The sequence below is a fragment of the Hypanus sabinus genome, chromosome 2 (assembly GCF_030144855.1).
Source record: "Hypanus sabinus isolate sHypSab1 chromosome 2, sHypSab1.hap1, whole genome shotgun sequence".
Lineage (NCBI taxonomy): Eukaryota > Metazoa > Chordata > Chondrichthyes > Myliobatiformes > Dasyatidae > Hypanus > Hypanus sabinus.
The window spans coordinates 96901698-96924061 of NC_082707.1; the positions used below are offsets into that span (position 1 = coordinate 96901698).

The 22364-nt window shown below is 43.1% G+C and overlaps 2 protein-coding genes across 4 annotated transcripts in view; one reads left to right on the top strand and one right to left on the bottom strand.

The window, feature by feature from the left end:
* The window catches only part of LOC132381492 (anoctamin-7-like), a 196531-nt gene extending 180933 nt beyond the window's left edge, over positions 1 to 15598 (top strand). For both annotated transcript variants that reach the window (XM_059950934.1, XM_059950943.1), the window contains exon 24: positions 1640 to 15598. In XM_059950934.1, coding sequence (XP_059806917.1) covers positions 1640 to 1756 — 117 coding nt within the window. In that variant the 3' untranslated portion in view covers positions 1757 to 15598. The remainder of the gene's footprint in view (positions 1 to 1639) is intronic.
* Positions 13828 to 22364, bottom strand: part of hdlbpa (high density lipoprotein binding protein a) — a 51435-nt gene continuing 42898 nt past the window's right edge. For both annotated transcript variants that reach the window (XM_059950919.1, XM_059950928.1), the window contains 4 exons: positions 21173 to 21352; positions 20384 to 20500; positions 19022 to 19150; positions 13828 to 16846 (listed from right to left, as the gene is read on the bottom strand). In XM_059950919.1, the coding sequence (XP_059806902.1) occupies positions 16757 to 16846; positions 19022 to 19150; positions 20384 to 20500; positions 21173 to 21352 (516 nt within the window). In that variant the 3' untranslated portion in view covers positions 13828 to 16756. The remainder of the gene's footprint in view (positions 16847 to 19021; positions 19151 to 20383; positions 20501 to 21172; positions 21353 to 22364) is intronic.

Below are 22364 nucleotides of genomic sequence, written 5' to 3' on the forward strand. Positions count from 1 at the left end.
ATGCCTCCTCCTTCCTGGACAGAGCCTCAATATCCCTCATCATTTGGGTTTCCCTCCTCCCACCAACATTGTACTTTGCTCTAACAGGAATGTGCATACCTTGAGCTTTATGTCACTTTTAAAAGTGTTCCACCTGCCTGTGGTCCCTTTGCCCACAATCAATCTACTCCTGCTCATACTGTCAAAATTCACTTTGCCCCAATTTAAAACTTGAACCCATGAACCAGTTCTGTGCCTTTCCATAGCTATTTTAAATCGAATAGAGCTATGGTCTTTGATGCTCTCTGTTAAAATCCCCTACGAGGGCAATTCTGTACATTTATTCTTCTATTTCCCTTTAACTGTTGGAGCCTATAGTACATCCCCTTCTTATTTGACAGCTCCAGCCATGAAGTCGCACTGGACAATCCTTCATTGGTTTCATCTCTGACACCCCTTAATCAAAAATGCAACACACATTCCTCTCTTCTCTCAGTCTCTGTGCCAGCTGCCAGTCCTATTACTCCCTTAGCCCCGTTTCCATCATGGCTATAACGTCTCAGTCCCATGTAACTACCAGTCCCAAGTTCATCCACCTTACCTTGCATTGAATTAAATGCAATTTAATCCAACAGACTTTTCTCACTCCCTGCTGAGAAACTAGACAGGTGCCCAGGGAGACAGGGACATCAAAAAGTCATACACAAAGTGAAGATCATGTTAAAGATGAGAATTTGGGGTGGGGAGGGGTTACAGGCAGGAGAGCAGACAGAGATGCTAGAAGATTAGTAGTGTGATCAGATGGTCCACAGGAGAGCATGAATCAATCCACAGTAGGAACAGCAAAGGAAATTGAAGGGCTGAGAAGATATTGAAGTAAAAGGGTAAGTGCAGAGGAGGGAAAAGAATGCAGGGTTTGAAAGGAAAACATAAGAGATGGAAATTGTTTGGGTGCAGAGTGGCAGATATTAATTAGACTCTGGAACTACATTACAGTGTCATATGTTGAAACTGATCTTTCAGCTAACTGTCCACACTGCTCATCAACCATTCATCCTATATTCTGCTCATTTCATTCTCCCCTTATATTCATCAAATTACTCCAGATTCTACCACTTGCCTACACACCAGGGTCAATTTACAACCCTCACGCTTTTGGAATGTGGGAGGAAACTGGTGCATCTGGAGGAAAATCTCACAGTCACAGGGAGAACATGCAAACTCCACAGAAACAGCACCTGAAGTCAGGATCAAACCCAGACCTCAAGAGCTTTGAGACAGTGGCTTCAACATCACTCTGCAGTTTCCAGTATTGTTTTTCTGAACCGTGGTACAAGTGGCTTTAAAAGTCAGGAGAATAGTAATAAAAGTATCTGGTGATTTTCAAGTTCCTTAAGCACATTATTAGCTGCTTTAAGCACTTTACTATATTGGAAGATTGAGCAAAAAGGTCTGACTGGATGGAGTGGTGAAACATCAAGGTAGGTATCATATGTGACTGGCCCTGTGGTTTCTATTAAGAACAATTTGTACAACTGATTCAGAAAATTTGCTAAGTATGTACATTGGGCTGCATGTGCATGTACACTCACACAGCCCAACCCATTGCATAGACACACGCCTGGTTGCACAATCTGACTGTTTCTCTGTGTTTTCTCAGACTCTCATGAAACACGTGGAAAGTCCAGCTGGATTTTGCAAGCCAAGCCCACAAGAGAGTGGAATTGACACAAACCTACACGATTTGCCTCCTATCCCAGAGGATAAACAGCTTTAGTCCCCAAATCTCTTCTTCATCCAATTCGAAGGCAAATCACTGTGGATTTTAGAATTCTAAAATAAAACCAAAGGATAATGCAATAGTCAACTGGTCATGTGGCATCTGTGGAGAGAGACAAAAGAGTTAAGGACTTCATGATCATCTTCAGAACCGGAATGAAGTTTTAAGGTGCAGAAAATGGAAGATGAGGAATGTGGGGGTGGAAGACTGGAGCGATTAAAAGATAAAAGTTGACACAGTGAAGTAACGGTGACACTGCTTTATAAGAGTATATGTGATTGGGCCCCAGGCCTGGGGAGAGGTGGGGGAAATGAGTTTTAAAAAAAGGAGCCTTTTCATGTTTCATTGGAGGGATTGTATGGTCAGTGGCTCAATAGGGGTTAAAGAAGAACAGGTGAATGTCCAATAGGACTTTCCTCTATGGAATACTGATGTGGAGGGAGGAGAGATGATGCTTGGAAGTAGGATCATAGAGGAGGTACAGGAAAGGGCAGAGGAAGATGAAGGTTTTGTGTTTTTATTATGGTGGGGTGAAATGTGGCCAGTATTGGACACTGGGGTTGATAACAATAGACACTAGGTGCTGGAGTAGGCCATTCGGCCCTTCTAGTCAGCACTGCCATTCATTGTGATCATGGCTGATCATACATAATCAGTACCCCGTTCCTGCCCTCTCCCCATATCCCTTGACCCCGCTATCTATAAGAGCTCTATCTAACTCTCTCTTGAAAGCATCCAGAGACTTGGCCTCCACTGCCTTCTGGGGCAGAGCATTCCACATATCCACCACTCTGGGTGAAAAAGTTTTTCCGCATCTCTGTTCTAAATGGCCTACCCCTTATTCTTAAACTGTGGCCTCTCGTTCTGGACTCACCCATCAGCAGGAACATGCTTCCTGCCTCCAGCGTGTCCAATCCCTTAATAATCTTATATGTTTCAATCAGATCCCCTCTCATCCTTCTAAATTCCACCTCCCGCATGAACATGAATAGTTTCCGTTGGAGACAACCCCACTTTGAAGTTGTTAAGATGTCACTGTATATTCAGAGCTCAATTATTTATTTTAAATATTTTAATGGAATTATTGGAAGAATCAATTTGAAACTTTGCTCAGAATAAGCTCCTGGATAATGAGACAGTTACATAATGAAGCCATCATCAAGTCTGCTCCGCTATTTCATCATGGCTGATCTCTTTCCCTCTCAGGCCCAATCTCCTGCCTTCCTCCCCATATCCCTTCATGCCCCGACTAGTCAAGAATCTATCAATCATGCTTTAAAGATGCCCAATGTCTTGGCCTCCATAGCCACTTGTTGCGACGTATTTCACAGATTCTCCACTCTCTGGCTAAAGAAATTCCTCCTTATCTCCACTCCAAAAGGACATCCCTCAATTCTGAGGCTGTGCCCTCTGGTCTTAGACTCCCCTACCAAAGGAAATATCCTCTCCACATCCACTCTGTTATGCCATTTCAACATTGGATAGGTTTTAATGAGATCCACACTTCATTCTTCTGAATTCTGGTGAGTAGTAGAGGCCCAGAGCCATCAAATAAATACTCCTCATATGATAAGCTTTTCAATCCTGGAATCATTTTCATGAACTTCCTTTGAACCCTCTCCAGTTTCAGCACATCCTTTCCTAGATAAGGGGCCAAAACTGTTCACCAAGTGAACAGGACCACAAAGGTAGTAATCTCGGGGTTACTGCCTGTGCCATGTGACAGTGAGTATAGGAATAGAGTGAGGTAGAGGATAAATGCATAGCTGACGGATTGAAGCAGGGGGCAGGGATTCCGATTTCTGGATCATTAGGACCACTTTTGGGGCAGGTGTGACCTGTACAAAAAGGACAGGTTGCACGTGAATCCCAGGGGACCAATATCCTGGTGTGGAGGTTTGCTTAGGGTATTGGGGGGAGTTTAAACTAGGATTGCTGGGGGTTGGGAACCAAACTAAAGAGACAGAGAAAGAGGCAGTTGGCTCACAATTAGAGAAAGCTTGGAGACAGTGCGAGAGGGAGGATAGGCAGGTGATAGAGAAGGGACGCGCTCAGACCAATGGTTTCAGATGTGTCCATTTTAATGAAAGGAGTATTATAGAAACATAGAAAACCTACAGCACAATACAGGCCCTTCGGCCCACAAAGTTGTGCTGATCACATTCCTACCTTAGAAATTACTAGGCTTACTTATAGCCCTCTATTTTTCTAAGCTCCATGTACCTACCTAAAAGCCTCTTAAAAGACCCGATCGTATCCACCTCCACCATCATTGCCAGCAGCCCATTCCACACACTCACCACTCTCTGAGTAAAAAACTTACTCCTGACATCTCCTCTGTACCTACTCTCCAGCACCTTAAACTTGTGTCCTCTTGTGGCAACCATTTCAGCCCTGGGGAAAAAGCCTCTGACTATCCACACGATCAATGCCTCTCATTATCTTGTACACCTCTATCAGGTCACCTCTTATCCTCCTTCGCTCCAAGGAGAAAAGGCCGAATTCACTCAACCAATTCTCATAAGGCATGTTCCCCAATCCAGGCAACATCCTTGTAAATCTCCTCTGCACCCTTTCTATGGCTTCCACATCCTTCCTGTAGTGAGGCGACCAGAACTGAGCACAGTACTCCAAGTGGGGACTGACCAGGGCAATATATAGCTGCAAAACTACCTCTCTGCTGTTAAATTCAATTCCACGATAGATGAAGGCCTTCTTTCCATACACCTCCTTAACCACAGAGTCAACCAGCATAGCTGCTTTGAGTGTCCTATGGACTCAGACCCCAAGATCCCGCTGATTCTCCGCACTGCCTAGAGTCTTACCATTAAAACTATATTCTGCCATCATGTTTGACCTACCAAAATGAACCACTTCACACTTATCTGGGTTGAACTCCATCTGCCACTTCTCAGCCCGGTTTTGCATCCTATCAATGTCCCGCTGTAACCCCTGTCAGCCCTCCACACTATCCACAACACATCCAACCTTCGTGTCATCAAACTTATTAACCCATCCCTTTACTTCCTCATTCAGGCCATTTATAAAAATCACAAGGAGTAAGGGTCCCAGAACAGATCCCTGAGGCATTCCACTGGTGACCGACCTCCATGCAGAATATGACCCACCTACAACCACTCTTTGTCTTCTGTGGGCAAGCCAGTTCTGGACCAACAAAACAATATCCCCTTGGATCCCAAGCCTCCTTACTTTCTCAATAAGCCTTGCATGGGGTACCTTATCAAATGCCTTGCTAAAATCCATATACACTACATCTACTGCTCTTCCTTCATCAATGTGTTTAGTCACATCCTCAAAAAATTCTATCAGGCTCATAAGGCACGACGTGCCCTTGACAATACCTCTCCAAATGTTCATAAATCCTGCCTCTCAGGATCTTCTCCATCAGCTTACCAACCACTGAAGTAAGACTTTCTACTCTCTTTCTTGAATATAGGAACAACATCTTCAACCCTCCAATTCTCAGGAACCTCTCCCATCCCCATTGATGATGCAAAGATCATTGCCAGAGGCTCAGCAATCTCCTACCTCGCCTCCCACAGTAGCCTGGGGTATATTTTGTCTGGTCCCGGCGACTTACCCAACTTGATGCTTTCCAAAAGCTCCAGCACATCCTCTTTCTTAATATCTACATGCTCAAGCTTTTCAGTCTGCTGCAAGTCATCACTACAATCACTAAGATCCTTTTCCATAGTGAATACTGAAGTATTCATTAAGTACCTCTGCTATTTCCTCCGGTTCCATATGCACTTTTCCACTGTCACATTTGATAGGTCCTATTCTTTCACGTCTTATCCACTTGCGCTTCACATACTTGTAAAATGCTTTGGGGTTTTCCTTAATTCCTTCAAAGCCTTCTCATGGCCCCTTCTGGCCCTCCTAATTTCCTTCTCAAGCTTCTTCCGAGTATAACCATATAACAATTACATCTCGGCCCTTCTAGTCTGTGCCGAACACTTACTCTCACCTTGTCCCACCTACCCACACTCAGCCCATAACCCTCCATTCCTTTCCTGTCCATATACCTATCCAATTTTTTTTTTAAATGACAAAATCGAACCTGCCTCTACCACTTCTACTGGAAGCTCGTTCCACGCAGCTACCACACAATATCTCCATGACGTCCACCTTTTCTGCAGCCGTGACACTATCTCTGATCAATAATGCCACGCCCCCACCTTTTTTGCCTCCTTTCTGAACCATCTAAAACCCGGCACTTGAAGTAACCATTCCTGTCCCTGAGCCATCCAAGTCTCTGTAATGGCCACCACATCATATTTCCAAGTACTGATCTATGCTGTAAGCTCATCCACTTTGCATTAAAATAGACATATCTCAAGCCTTCAGTCTGAGGAAGGTTTCTTGATACAATACATAGATAAGCTTACAAGTGGAGAGGCTGTACTTGATCTGATATTGGGAAATGAACCTGGTTAGGTGTCAGATCTCTCAGTTGGAGAGCATTTTGGAGATAGTGATCACAATGCTATCTCCTTTACCATAGCATTGGAGAGAGATAGGAACAGACAAGTTAGGAAAGTGTTTAATTGGAGTAAGGGGAAATATGAGGCTATTAGGCAGGAACTTGGAAACATAAATTGGGAATGTATGTTCTCAGGGAAATGTACAGCAGACATGTAGCAAATGTTCAGGGGATATTTGCATGGAGTTCTACATAGGTACGTTCCAATGGGACAGGGAAAGGATGGTAGGGTACAGGAACCATGGTGTACAAAGGCTTTTGTAAATCTAGTCAAGAAGAAAAGAAGAGCTTATGAAAGGCTCAAAAAATTAGGTAATAATAGAGATCTAGAAAATTATAAGGCTTGCAGGAAGGAGCTTAAGAAAAAAATCAAGAGAGCCAGAAGGCGCCATGAGAAGGCCTTGGTGGACAGGATTAAGGAAAACCCCAAGGCATACTACAAACATGTGAAGAGCAAGAGGATAAGACATAAGACAATGGGACCAACCAAGTGTGGCAATGGAAAGATGTGTATGGAACCAGAGGAGATAGTATTGGTTTTCAGATGAGTACTTTGCTTCAGTATTCACTACAGAAAAGGAACTTGGCGATTGTAGGAATGACTTACAACATACTGAAAAGCTTCAGCATATAGATATTAAGAAAGAGGATGTGCTGGAGCTTTTGGAAAGCGACAAGTTGGATAAGTCACGGGGATTGGACAGGATGTTCCCCAGGCTACTGTGGGAGGTGAGGGAGGAGATCGCTGGGCCTCTGGCGATGATTTTTGCATCATCAATGAGGATGGGAGAGGTTTCTGAGGATTGGAGGGTTGCCGATGTTGTTCCATTATTCAAGAAAGGGAGTAGAGATAGCCCAGGAAATTATAGCCCAATCAGTCTTACCTCAGTGGTTGGTAAGTTGATGGAGAAGATCCTGAGAGGCAGGATTTATGAACATTTGGAGAGGCATAATATGATTAGGAGTAGTCAGCATGGCTTTGTGAAAGGCAGGTCATGCCTTACGAGCCTGATTGAATTTTTTTGAGGGATCTGTTCTAGGACCACTACTCTTCGTGATTTTTATAAATGACCTGGATGAGGAAGTGGAGGGATGGGTTAGTAAATTTTCTGATGACACAAAGGTTGGGGGTGTTGTGGATAGTGTGGAGGGTTGTCAGATTACAGCAGGACATTGATAGGATGCAAAACTGGGCTGAGAAGTGGCAGATGGAGTTCAACCCAGATAAGTGAGGTGGTTCATTTGGTAGGTCAAATATGATGGCAGAATATTGTATTAATGGCAAGACCCTTGGCAGTGTGGAGGATCAGAGGAATTTTGGGGTCCGAGTCCATAGGACACTCAAAGCTGCTACACTGGTTGACTCTGGTTAAGGCCGCATGTGGTGCATTGGCCTCCATCAATTATGGGATTGAGTTTGAGAGCTGAGAGGTAATGTTGCAGCTATATAGGACCCTGGTCAGATCCCACTTCAGTTCTGGTTGACTCAATATAAGAAGGATGTGAAACCCATTGAAAGGGTGCAGAGGAGATTTATAAGGATGATGCCTGGATTGGGGAGCATGTCTTATGAGAGTAGGTGGAGTGAACTCAGCCTTTTCTCCTTGGAGCAACGGAGGATGAGAGGTGACCTGATAGAGGTGTATAAGATGATGAGAGGCATTGATCATGTGGATAGCTAGAGGATTCTTCCCAGGGCTGAAATGGCGAGCATGAGAGGGCACAGTTTTAAGGTGCTTCGAAGTAGGTACAGAGGAGATGTCATTGGTAAGATGTTTTTTAAAAAACGCAGAGAGTGGTGAGTGCGTGGAATGGGCTGCCGGTGACGGTGGTGGAGGCAGATACAATAGGGTCTTTTAAGAGACTCCTGGATAGGTACATGGAGCTCAAAAAAATAGAGGGCTATGGGTAGCCCTAGATAATTTCTAAGGTAAGGACATGTTCGGCAGAGCTCTGTGGGACGAAGGGCCTGTATTGTGCTGTAGGTTTACATTTTGTAAATGAGCCTCACTTGTGCCTTATAAAGTCTCAATATTACATCCCTGCTTTTATAATCTAGTCCTCTCGAAATTAATGTTAACATTGTATTTACCTTCCTCACCACTGACTTAACCTGCAAATTAACCTTCAGCATAATCTATACGTGGACTCCCTTTTCCCTTTTCATGGCAGATTTTTGAATTTTCTCTTCATTTAGGAAATAGTCAATGTTTTTATTTCTTCTACAAAAGTGCATGACCAAACACTTCCCGACACTGTATTCCATCTGGCACTTCTTTACTCATTCTCCTGATTTGTCCAATTCTCTCTGCTTCCTCAGAACAACTTGCCCCTCCACCTGTCTTCATATCATCTACCAATATGGCCACAAAACCATCTATTTTATCATCTAAATCATTGACGTATAATGTAAAAAGAAGTGGTCGCAACAGAGACCCCTGTGGAACACCACTAGTCACCTGCAGCCAATCCGACAAGGCTCTCTTTATTCCAACACTTTGCCACCTGCTAATCAGCTGATGCTCTACCCATGCCAGCGTTTTCCTGTATTTTCCTGCTCATAGCTTGTCTAATGCATTCTGAAAGTCCAGCTGCACATCAACCAATTCTTCTTTGTCTATCCTGCTTGTTATTTCTTCAAGAAATTCCAACAGATTTGTCAGGCATGATTTTCCTTTGAGAAAACTAAGCGGACTTATTTTATTTTATCATGTTCCTCCAAATACCCCAAAGCCACATCCTTGACAAATCAACTCCAACAGCTTCTCTACCATTGGGGTCAGACCAACTATAATTTCCTTTCTTTCACCTCTCTCCTTTCTTAAAGAGTGCAGTGACATTTGCAACTTTCCAGTCCTCCAGAACCATGCCAGAATCCACTGATTCTTAAAAGATCATTATGAATGCCTCCACAATCTCTTCAGCCACCTCCATCAGAAGCCTAGTGTATAGACCATCTGATTCAGGTGATTTATCTATCTTCAGACCTTTGTTTCCCAAACACATTCTACCTGGTAATGGCAAATTCACACACTTATACCCCCCCGACACTTTCAAACTTCCAGCATATTGCTAGTCTTCCACAGATGCAAAATACTTATTCAGTTTGTCCACCATTTCCTTGTCCCCCTTTCCTACCCCTCCAGCATTTTTCCAGCAGTCTGATTATCTAATGTCACCTCTTTTACTCTTTATGTATCTGAAGAAACTTTTTGTATCTCCTTTAATATCATTGGCCAACTTACCCTGGTATTCCTTCTCTTCCGTCTTTATAATTAAGTTGCCTTCTGTTGGTTTTTAAAAGTTTCCAAATCCTCTAACTTCCCACTAACTTTTGCTCTATAATATGCCACTTTGCTTTTATGTTAACTTTGACTTCATGAGTCAGTGTTGCAATACTGTTTAGAATACTTCAACTTCTTTGGGATGTAACTATCTTGCACTTTCAGAATTGCTTCCAGAAATTCCAGCCATTGCTGCACTGCCATCATCCCTGCTGGTGTTCCCTTCTGATCAATTTTTGCTAGCTCTTCTTTCATGCCTCTGTAGTTCCTTTACTCTACTGTAATACTGATTGAGCTTCTCCTCAAATTGCATATGATCACTGGCCTCCAAGGGTTCCTTTAACTTAAGCTCTCAAATCAATTCCAGTTCATTGCACAAAATCCAATCCAGAATAGCTGATCCCCTAGTGGACCCCCATCAGGTTCTTTTCACCCTTAAAGTTTCTTAGCCCTACCCACAATGATTCTACACCTTCTAATCCCATGTCACCTGAATAATGGAGCGAATGCCACCACAGGTCCCATCGTGGAGGTCTGAAAGTCAACTATTGAATACCTGTCATCCCCACTTGCCCAGCTACTGTTCATCATTTGATCAAACTCAATTTTCAGAAAATCTTTCTTGGAAGCTACAATCTGCAGAGGTATGAGCTGATACTTCACCGTTCTGTAGAAGCCTGCAACACCAGTAATGGAGAGCTGGATTGTAAAATGGACTTACATACAACTGGAACACCTAGGGAGAGTGAAGTGTGCATAACAGACAAGCAATGATCTGACCCAGAACAAATCATGACATTCCTCTTACCAATCAACTTTCTTTAGCCCAAGGCATAAAACAAAAATTGTGAAAAATTCTGTCTTTAATATCTAATTTTGACGTTTTTCAGCAATAGATTTTCATTGTAATAGAATGCAGATGCAAAACATAGCTGCAAACAGATTTTGCTACCTGGTGCTATTAATAAATAGCTTTTGTGTTACAAGAAAAGAACGCTTATTTAGTTATTAATTAGTGGATGTATTTATTCATTTCATGAACTATCCAAGTAAAGAGCTGCTGATTTGTGGAGCCAGAGTAGGAACTGTAGCACCAGCCCACATTTCATCAGCAGGTATAGTTCAGGCTCTGGATTGCCCAGGAGCTATAACCTTCATTAACCAAAAACTAAAACTGTTATTCTTGTGCTATGACTGAAAGGCACAGATGAAATGTTATTCATTATGATTCAAGAAATCTCAAGTGTTTATTTACAATTAAATTCCAATAAAGTTAGGACTTCAGTAGAGCTGCAGTGGTAGACTCTTCAAGATATTGAATGTTATTCTATTGATGCCCACCACGCACACACACACACTGCATTCAACTTTTCTTTAAATGTTCTGCAGTGGAATAATTTTCTTTTTTGTACCAGGGAACCAAGAAGACAGAGGATAAGGTGGAAACCAGGGCTCGAGTGGGTGTAGCACTGCAGAAACAGCTGTATGTCAAACCACAAGGATTAGATTGCAAGTTAACAGGTTGGGGGAGTCGTTGGGGTCAAGGGAGAAAGGTGAAATGTTTAAGAGGAACATACGGGGGAAACTTCATCACTCAGAGGGTGGTGAGTGTTGAACAAGCTGCCAGAAGAAGTGGTAGATGTGGTTCAATTTCAATATTTAAGAGAAATTTGGATAGGTACATAGTTGGCAGGGATATGGTGGAATATGGTCTAGGTGCAGGTTCATAGGACAGCAGAATAATAGGTCAGCATGGATATTTGGGCTAAAGAGCCCATTTCTTCACTGTAGTACTCTGAAAACCTAACAGTGCTCCATTCTGGGCACTATAGAGGGCAGAGATTTACCCGAATGCTGCCTGGACTCGAGAGCATGTCCTATGGGGATAAGACGAATAAGCTAGGGGTTTTCTCTTTCAAGGAAGATGATAGTTGATTTGATAGAGGTATACACGAGGTATTGGTCAAGTGGATAGTCCGACTTCCCCAGGGCAGAAAATAGCTAAAACCAGGGGGCATAATTGTAAAGTAATTTGGATTCAAAGCCAGAGCTAGGATTCCACCCCCCACACAAACAGAGTGGCGAGTGCCCTGCCCGGTGGGGTGGAAGAGAAAAGAGGAGAGGGTGGTAGTAGATTATATCAGGGCATTTAAGAAACTTAGATGGGTACATGGAAGGATGGAGGGCTACGTAGGAGAGGTTAGATTGTTAGGCCAGCACGACGTTGCCAGCCAAACACTACTGTGCTGCAATATTCTGTGTTCTATGCACAGACAACATGGTTTCTGTGAAACCATATTCTACATTGCCTCCCAATTCCTACAGATGTGTGAATTAGCAGGTTAATGGCCACTGTGAACATTGGTGAGCGGTAGGATGCTGATGAGAATGGATTAGTTACCTGGTTGGTTGGTGGTTTACACTGACTTGGTAGGATAAAACAGAGGCCATTTTCAAGCGATATAGAAGTCCATGATTTTAACTAATGACTTCTGTTTGAAAACCTGTCCAAACTTATTGGACTGTCAATGCTTGGTCTGCTTAAATTTCCTGCTGCGGAGGTGAGAGTGTTTTATCCATCCACAGATATTTAAAACTATGATCAGAATTGGACATCATAGGCAAGTTTTCATGTCCTAACAGGATAAACTGCAGAAATTTACAATTGCTGTCCCACCTAATTAAAGTGCCATGAATATCTGACTGCAAGATACTACCAGTGAATGGGCTCAACAGGAGCACGCCTTAAATGTACCTTTGTATTTTCTACAGCCCATGGTCCTCTCCTCCCACATCCACTAAACAACCTCCAGGTGTTCCTAAAACTGTCACCTATCTGCAGCAGAACTAGACCCGACAGACAGTACAAAGATGCAGTGTGAAATCTGCCCTTCCAACAACCCCCAATTTAATCCTGGCCTATTCACAATAACCAATTAACCTACTAACCTGCATATCTTTGGACTGTGGGAGGAAACCGACACGGCCACAGGGAGAATGTACTCTCTTTACAGGCAGCGGTGGGAATTGAACCTGGGTCACCTGTGCTGAAAAGCATTGTGCTAACCACTGTGCTCGAGCGCAAACCTAGATACGATTATCATTTTCCCTCAACATAAAAAGACCCCCCAGATTTTGCTGTGTGCATGTTTTTTTTAATCTTTTATCTTGGAGAAATAGCCCTGGCCATGACAGTATCAGACATGTACTAAACCTGTTACAGACCAGCACCTCAGCTGAACTATATTGTTTCCCAGGCTCTCCTCACCACTCACCTTGTTTTCAATGATCAACACACTAACACAATCCCAACACATCACAGCTGATCACTAGTCTCAGCTCCATCTTACAGCACCTTCCCACAATCTTTTGATGTATTAAAATCTATTGTTTATATTTAATGTGTTGGCACATGGCCAAGTAGTTAAGGCATTCGTCTAGTTATCTGAAGGTTGCTGGTTCGAGCCTTGGTTGAGGCTTGCGTGTGTGTCCTTGAGCCAGGCACACATTGCTCTGCGACGACACCGGTGCCAAGCTGTATGGGTCCTAATGCCCTTCCCTTGAACAACATTGGTGGCGTGGAGAGGGGAGACTTGCAGCTGGGGCAACTGCCGGTCAGGCTTGCGCCCTTCCAAGGTGCAAATCCATGGTCTATCAAGACTAACGGAATAATAAATTCCTAGAGATTCATTATCTGTTCCAATTGTCTACCCCTATTCTACACTCAAGTCAGAGAAAACCACATTCCAGCAAAAATCACATCAAGTCCTATTACTTTCAATGAGATCTCCCATTCCCGAACTCTAGGGAACACAAACCCACTCTCCTCACAAGACAAAACTTGCTAGCTCTGGAGAGAGCCCAGTCAATCTGCCTGCAATCCTTCCAAACTTAGGAGGCCAAATCTCTACAATACACCAGGTGAGGCAAAACCCATAGTCACTGAAAATTGAAATTTAAAAAAAAAATCAGAAAATGCAGAAGAATTCAGGGCAGGTGGTATCCGTTGAATAAAAAAGTTGCAATTTCTGATTTAAGACCTTTCATCATTTACAAAGGGTAGAAGTCAGGAGGGCCTGCTGAATCATTGGTGTTGGCATCAACCTTGCATCCCGATTACAACATGGCCTGTCTCCCTTCTAGTAACTGGCCTATTCAAAAGACATTGGTGGATAAACATTGGTCGATTGCCAAGGCAGAACTTAACTGGATGAATGACAGTTCAAAACACATTTCACATATAGGAAGCCTTAGCGTAGACAAACAAAATACTTCAAAAGTACTAGTTATTCAATTTTTTTTATTTTGGATTTATAAAATTCCAGTGTCATCCATATCTCCTGTACATTTGCATATCTCCATTCAGAGTTAAGGCCAATGGGTCTTACATGGAAACTGCTTGTTCTTTGTATTGCATCAACATGGAAGACTTGAACAAGTGGGAGCAGTGAAAACAGGCCCGTTTCTCAAATCCTTCATATCAACAAGACAGGGATCAAGAGAGGGGAAGAAATGGGGCAATGGAACATCAATTGTTTGAACAAATGGACAAAGCAAAAATAGACACAGCAGCAAATGCTTGGACATAGACTGAAAGTACACCAAATCCACATTGTGCTGTCAGGCTGACAGTACTGGCTGAGTTGTATTCCAGAGAACATGGCACCAAATACACAACCTGGCATTTAAAATCCCATGTTTGAAAAGGGGCAGTCTTTACCATTGTTCTCAGCCTGTGCCAGGGAATTACACAGAAGCCCTGAGAAGATTAGCATGTTTCAAAGGAAAACAACACTTTCCTTTAACCCTAGGTAGTAGAAATGAAAAAAACAGATCTACAAATTTGAAATCTAACAAGATTTGCACTTGCACAACTAAGGAATCTGTAAGCATAGTCTCACCTTAGGTTCAATGTGCCAGTAAAGAGATCTTGACAAAAGACTGGGGGGAGGGTGGGGAAGAGCAGCAAGTTTCTATACAAAAGGAACCACTAAACTAATACATTACTTTCGGTGATACCAATTACTGCCTTGCCTCCAGGCAGAATCAGACAATGGGCCGCAGCAAAACAGAGGCTGAATTTTCCTCTCCCAGCATTATGACAGGAATGTTTTACAAACTAGAAAACTTTCAATTAAAACAACAACCAGGAAATTAGCACACTCCAAAAGAGGACACTTCCAAAAATCTACAGATTTGGAAGCAATATTCAGAACCAAATAGTTAATCACAAGAGCAACTCCAAGGCAGGATTTCTCTTGAGGGTGACATGGTGAACAGTAGCCTGAAAACAGTCTAATAACAAAACCGGTTCAACTCTCCCGGCTGAAAGTCCTGATGCAAAAGCCTCCGTCACAGTGAAACTAGATGCTGGGAGCTGGGAATCAATTATAATTGAGAGAAATATATTAAAAAATACGGATGACCTAATTTCCAATACCTTAGTGTTTTAAGTTCTCTTAAACCTCATTTTAGATATCAGCAAGTTCAGTTTCTTAACTGACCCCACATGAAAACTATACCCACCCTTGTTCATGGAACAAGGACCCCAGTCAACAAGTCCATCTTTAATGTTGATGGACAAATCCCCTAAGCTATGAAATATCCATTGCACAACCTGTGGTTTTCTCTCCCCTCCCTAACAGCATACCCAACCAAACTGTGATTCAGTTTGGTAAACCCTTTTCCATGGCAGACCAGCCAGTGTTAACCAGACTGCACAAGTTACAATGAATAAAACTCCAGCGCAGGTGATCCACCAACTTGACAGTGTTGGCTTTGAATCTGTAGTGTTGTGGAAAGGAGTGAGGGAGGAAATTCCCCGTTTTTGTTAACCAAATTGGGCCATCCACACCTGCATGAGGAAACCAATTCAACTTTAGATGCAGCATCTCTTTTGTGATATTGTTGTATCCAAATGCAAGTGGCAGACCTGGTCTATTCTGCTGCGAGAATGCACATTTACCTTCCCCAAAGTCTTTTGAAAAATTAAGCTGACCGGCCCAAAGTCAACATACGAGCTATGTATAATATTTACACACAAACACAGAAGTGTAATAATTTTGTGTCTTTTCTATACATGAAAACCGTACAGAAATACTAAGCCAAGCAAGGGAGGCAAAAACATGTTCATTCTAATTTGTTGTGTTTACTTCACAGAACCTAATTTTTTTATACAAGGAAGATCTACATTACAAGGAGCAAACTTGGGGAGAGAACCCAACCCTCCAGAATAGATATCTGAGGATTCACCCTTCGTGTTAGTTCAATCATGACTCCAGCTTTGAACGATTTGCAAACAGCAAGTTAACTGAGTCTTTGGCAGTGGGATAGTTGAAGTGATTTAATTTGGCTTTTTCTTTCCTGATCATTTTTTAAATTCCCTTTCAGGACTCTTCTGCTTCTAACCCTCAAGTCCCATTTAACACTGTGCTCATGAGTTTATTCAACCCATCAAATTTTTGGACAAAGCAATATCACAGTGTGGATAACAGCCTTCCCCCAAGGATGAGAGGAAGCCACAAAGAGATCATGAACTTCAAAAGTGGTCTTGTAAAAGTTGCTTTAGGATATCTGATAGATTGGTATAGAGAAGGCCAATACAGGTTTTGGGTTTTAACCATTATTTCTGAGTACTACATTGTTAGAACTACAGGCACATCCCAAGCACAGGTGTAACAACAGACTTGAGGCTCCAAAGCCACAGGCAGTGAAGAATTAAAGTGACTGCACTCCAAGGGAAACTGCAAAGGCAGGGGAAAGGATGCTGGCTCTAGGGGCAAAGGAGACTACAACCCACCCAGCCTTTGCTTCAAATCCCTGCAAAATGTCAATTCAACTCAAATAAAGTGGGGAGCAAGATGTATGCCGAGTGCAGAGATGCAGTTGAGGCTGCTGAGTGTGAGAAACCACATCGAAAGTCAGCACCAGGCAGTTCCAATCCAGTTGTGCGTGTCAGGGCATGTGGAATGCTGTTGGGGGGGGGGGGGGGAATGAGCCACCATTACACAAATATAAATGAGGCTCACAGGTCTGACCTTTAATCATGCTACTTGTGTTTTTTTTGGAAAACGTGTGACACAGGAAGTAGTTCTGGCTATATTAATTACTTGCTAGGCTGCTGAATTGGAATTAAACAGGAAGCACATCTTGGTAGCCCAGCTGTATGGAGTTGGGAAGAGGGGGGAGAGAAAACAACTTCCTCCCAACTCAGAATCTTTTCGGTCCCCATGGTGAAGTCTTTGGAGCAACCGGAGCACCAAAACTTGGAAAATCTTCAGAGCTACTCATATCTGGAGCCTAGAGAGGGGAATACAAGTGACATAGTAAATTTTCAAAAAAACTGAACAACATTTCCACTAACAAAGCTAATGATATGAGTTCAGAGTACAGACATCTCCTTGGACAAGACATACTGAACCCTTCATTTCAAAGGCTTAGATTTTCTGCCCTGCTTTAAAACCTGGCTCAGATGAAGATGAGAGGTGACATTGAAGATGAGAGGTGACATTGTATGCTGTGGAACTGAGCAGAAGATCTGAGTTTATTGGAAGCACTGCAGTTAACCCAGCTCCAGAGCAGGTATTCAGCCTGGCTCCTGCTTCTGACTGTGACATGTGGCTTCCAAGGTGGGTGCTAATGTGCAGGATTGACAGGTGGAGTGAGATGCCTGCAAGCCACAAAAACCTCCTGCAGACCGGCAAAGTGTAGGTCTGGGACAGGAAGGGAACCGAGGAAGAACGTTCGCACTTGGACACAAACAGGATGTACTTCATGTCAGAGTTGTACAGCAAAGAAACAGGCCCTTCAGCCTAAGCTAACCAAGATGCCCCATCCTTTCTCCTCCTTGACCCCTTACTTATCTAACCAAGATTCCCCCATAATTTGTGGCAACTTTCTTTACAGTCCATTTGCAAATTTACTAACCGTGCCTTGTACATTCTTATCTGCATTGTTGATACAGATGGCAGGAATGAGTCCAACATCAAACCCTGAGACACACCACTAGACACAGGCCACCAGCCCGTGAAACAAACTTCTACCTCTGCTTTCTACCTCAAATTAATTGTGTATTCTTATTAGCCAGCTCTCCCTGGATCCCATGTGTTACGAATGTGCCACAACTCTGAGGGGCGGAAGGGTACAAAGTCGCCCCCTCCTTTTTGAGAATTGCAAGATCGCTATTAATTCGGGTCTGGGACCCAGGAAATGAGAGAGAGACACGCAGAATCTTCAAGGTTTGGAATGTGTCCTGGCCTCAGCGAAACAAAAACCCCTGATAACGGCTATTGTCTCTTGGAGATAGAATTGTGTACTGAGTACTGTACTATTCATTGAAGCCCTCAGGGGACGACCAGAGTGGGCTGGTTGATACCTGATTGATATCTGAGACCCCGTGAGTAAGGATAAAAGAGGGTCTGGGGAACAACCCCTTTAGACGCGCCAGGAGAAACGCTAGAAATCCCGTGACAGTGTTTAATAGCGACAGCCGGTGGGGGGCTCGTGTGCGTCCTTCCCTTGCCTGGGAATTGGGGCCTTACCATGGAAGAACGGCTTTAGCTAAAGGAGAGGCCACAAGTGAACGGCCACATCAACAAGACTCCAACGGATCGAAATCATAAAAGGAATTGGCAAGTTTCTAAAAATCTCTCTCGACTCCAACCAAAGGCTGCAGCCTGCATGAACTGAGTGACTTTTATATTTCCATCGGACAATACATTATCCCCTAGACAACGATAGAGCTTATTTCTTATTGATTATTATTATACCCGCACTTTTAGATTTAGTATTGACGATGTATAGTATCTGTAGGTTTGCATTGATATTATTTTTGTGTATTTTTACTAATAAATACTGTTAAAAATAGTACCATCAGACTTCAAAGGACCTCTCTAACTTTGCTAGTAAGTGACCCAGTTACGGGGTACGTAACACATGCGATCTAACCTTCCAGAGCAGCCTACCAAGTGGAACCTTCAAACGAAGCCCTTATAAACTAACAGTCCAATAATTTTCTGTTGTGTGAACAGATTTGTCGTGCTTGAACTAACATGCAGACAAGAGTATCACAAATGAAGAGTCAAAAGAAAAAAATTATAGAAAGCACCCCCTAGAAAGTTATTGAAATTTTTTCTGCGGGTGTCGAATCTCGACATTCATCTGTCCCAGAAGGATTGTGGAGCCTAGATTACTTTGAAGCAGGTACTTTAGAAAAAGGACCACAGAGCAGCAGCAGAAGAGTGAAGGACTAGGTCAGTTCAGTATTGATCACATTGAAAGGAAGGACAGGTTTGAGGGGCAAAATGATTCTTTCAAGGCAGCACTCCCAGGTTAGAGGTCAACCACAGAATAACGCGCCATCAGAGAGTGTGCACCAAGGCTGACGCTACACTCCCCTCAAGCTCCCCCATGAGGCCATCCTCCTACACGGACCAACTGGACCACGATCACAAAAGAGCTGCCAACGTTCTTTACCTTTTCCGTGCTGCTAGTCCATGGGGCATCTCTGACCACAAAGCCCCTAGAGGAGGTCTTTGGTTCATCCACGCGAGATGCTGGCTTCATATAAGCCTGCAACGCCTCATTCTCAACTACATCTGACATCTGTGGAGACAGAACATTTCAGAAGTCAAAACCTGCAGATGCCAGAAACACACAAGAAATGAAGGAAAGTGCTGGAAATATTTAATGGTTAATCCTGCTTCCCTTTTAGCTTGATCTACCTAGTGTTTACAATATTTTTTGTTTCCCTTTAAGAACATAGCAAGTGAACAGCTGAATGGCAAATCCCTTCAATCAGACAGCAACTGCTGACTGACTGACGTTGGTTAAAAAATTTTAAAAAGCAGCCTTACAAATAATACTAGAACTTAACAACTTAATCCACTTAGCATGGCTCGGGGCTGCAGCAAGACTGCTTTCCACTTGCCTTATCCCATTGACACAGACCTCAATTTAGCAGGCAATCTATATAATTCATAACCAGTCCACTTATCCTTGAGCTATTGGATTTACAAAGTTATTTTAATATGGCAAAAATGTCCCATAGAAACATTTCATACAAGCAGATACAAGCAAAATTTGACACTGAACAATGTCATTAGGTGCTCAGTCAAGAAAGGTCTAAACGGAGGGAATCATTATACAACATATTACAGCATAGTACAGGCCCTTCAGCCCATAATGTGATGCTGACCTTTTAACCTATTCAAGATCAATTTAACCCTTCCCTCCTACAACCCCTCCTTTTCTCCATCATCCATAAATGTTCCGAATTCATCTTCCTCTACCACTACCCCTGGCAGGATGTTCCACTCACCCACCAGTTTGTGTACAAAAACTTACATCTGACATCTTAAAATCGTGTCTCCTCAAATTAACCATTTCCACCCTGGGGAAAAGTCTGAATACCCACTCAATCCAAGCCTCTTACCACCTTATACACCTCTTTTAAGTCACCTCTCATTCTCCTTCACTCCAAAGAGAAAACCCTCAGCTTGCCCAACCTATCCTCATAGGATGCACTCTCTAATCCAGGCAGCATGCTGGTAAACCTCTCTAAGGTGTCCACATTCTTCTCATTATGAATTGAATACAATATTCCAAGTACGATCTAAATATTATCTCATGGCTTTTTAAACAAGCCTTTAACTGTTTCAGTCTAAATTTTGAGTATTTGGAATTTCCTTCAAGCTTGGGACGCAAAACAGTTAAAGACTTGTTCTAGGATCTAGGCACTAAGTCTGGCTTCTATACCTTAGAAGAGTAATTAAAACCTCCACTGTTTACAAAAAAAGAGGGTACTGTGTGTATTCATAGACTGACAAGTGCTCTTACATATTCCTCCTCCAGATTTAAGAGATGGTCAATAGCCTCATCCACGTTCTCAGGAAGACCAGTCACAGTGACACGGTCCAGGTCCTCTGCCCCAGACTGAGGGAAACGGATGTCAACCTGCAGAAGTACATGACATTTACTTACAAAGTTCAGGCAGGAACAATCCTGGTGAAGCTGCAAGTGAAGTTTAAAGGGCAAAGAGCATTCGTACAGAATGAAACCAAGTTTTAAGCAGATAGAGATTCTGCTGCCAGTTTCCCAATGGTCTATTTCCCTCAAGGGCCCATTTTAACATCCATCCAATTTGTAAATTTCCTGATCTTCATTCAATACCCCTCTTCCCCAACTATCCCATTATTCTATTACTGCATTGTACAAGAACACCCACCTTCCCAGGGGTCTTCAACTGGGTGCCTGTGATCTCAGAGTAACACCAAGCTAGATCATCAATTGTTAACATGACCAGTCCAGGTTTGGGTAACTTGGAAATTAATTTTCAGCTAAACCTAGAGGTACTCAATATTTAAAAGGCAACTAGTTTATTTTAGTACATGAGCTCAATAATTTTAAATGAAAATTTGTGTTGTAATGTACTGGTAGAAAATGATCAACACTAGTTTCTTACCCGCTATTCTAGGACCTATTTTATTTTCTCACAATACCTGGTTCAAAGCAGGTTCTGCTTGGCGCTCCCGTGCTTTCATTCTTGATCTCTCAGGCACCCCCTCACTACTGCCCTTTACTCTGGCACGAAAGCATCGGATGTTGGACACAGAAAGAGCATCTCACCTTGTAGTCCTCCATGATCTTGCGGATGGCTTTCCCACGAGCACCAATAATACGAGCGTGAACTTTGTGGTTGAGAGTAATATCCTCAGAAATCATTTCCTCCAGCTCACAAACTATTTTCATGATGGCTTCCTTTGCAGCTGCTGCGTTTTTCTCGTAGCCAGTGATCGTTATCTGATCCTGAAGCAGAGGAATGGATCCAGGTTAGATGGAATAGACTGGCTTTGTTTGTGCATTGCCACAAAGCAGGTTGCCTTGGCTAACACTATCACCACAAAGGTTTCTGACAGAGGGTACCTTCAGAGAGCTGTAGTACCCAACCTCAGCAAGAGAATAGACAATAGGTGCAGGAGTAGGCCATTCGGCCCTTCTAGCCAGCACCGCCATTCACTGTGATCATGGCTGATCATACACAATCAGTACCCCATTCCTGCCTTCTCCCCATATCCCTTGACCCCGCTATCTATAAGAGCTCTATCTAACTCTCTCTTGAATGCATCCAGAGACTTGGCCTCCACTGCCTTCTGGGGCACAGCATTCCACATATCCACCACTCTCTGCGTGAAAAAGTTTTTCCGCATCTCTGTTCTAAATGGCCTACCCCTTATTCTTAAACTGTGGCCTCTCGTTCTGGACTCACCCATTAGCGGGAACATGCTTCCTGCCTCCAGTGTGTCGAATCCCTTAATAATCTTATATGTCTCAATCAGATCCCCTCTCATCCTTCTAAATTCCAGTGTATACGAGCCCAATCGCTCCAATCTTTTAACATATAACAGTCCCACCATTCCGGGAATTAACCTTGTGAACCTACGCTGCACTCCCTCAAAAGCAAGAATGTCTTTCCTCAAATTTGGAGACCAAAACTGCACACAATACTCCAGGTGGGGTCTCACCAGGGCCCTGTACAGCTGCTGAAGGACCTCTTTACTCCTATACTCAATTCCTCTTGTTATAAAGGCCAGCATGCCATTAGCTTTCTTCACTGCTTGCTGTACCTGCATGCTTGCTTTCATTGACTGATGTACAATAACACCTAGATCTCGTTGTACTTCCCCTTTTCCTAACTTGACTCCATTTAGATAGTAATCTGCCTTCCTGTTCTTGCCACCAAAGTGGATAACCTCACATTTATCCACATTAAACTGCATCTGCCATACATTTGCCCACTCACCCAACCTGTCCAAGTCAC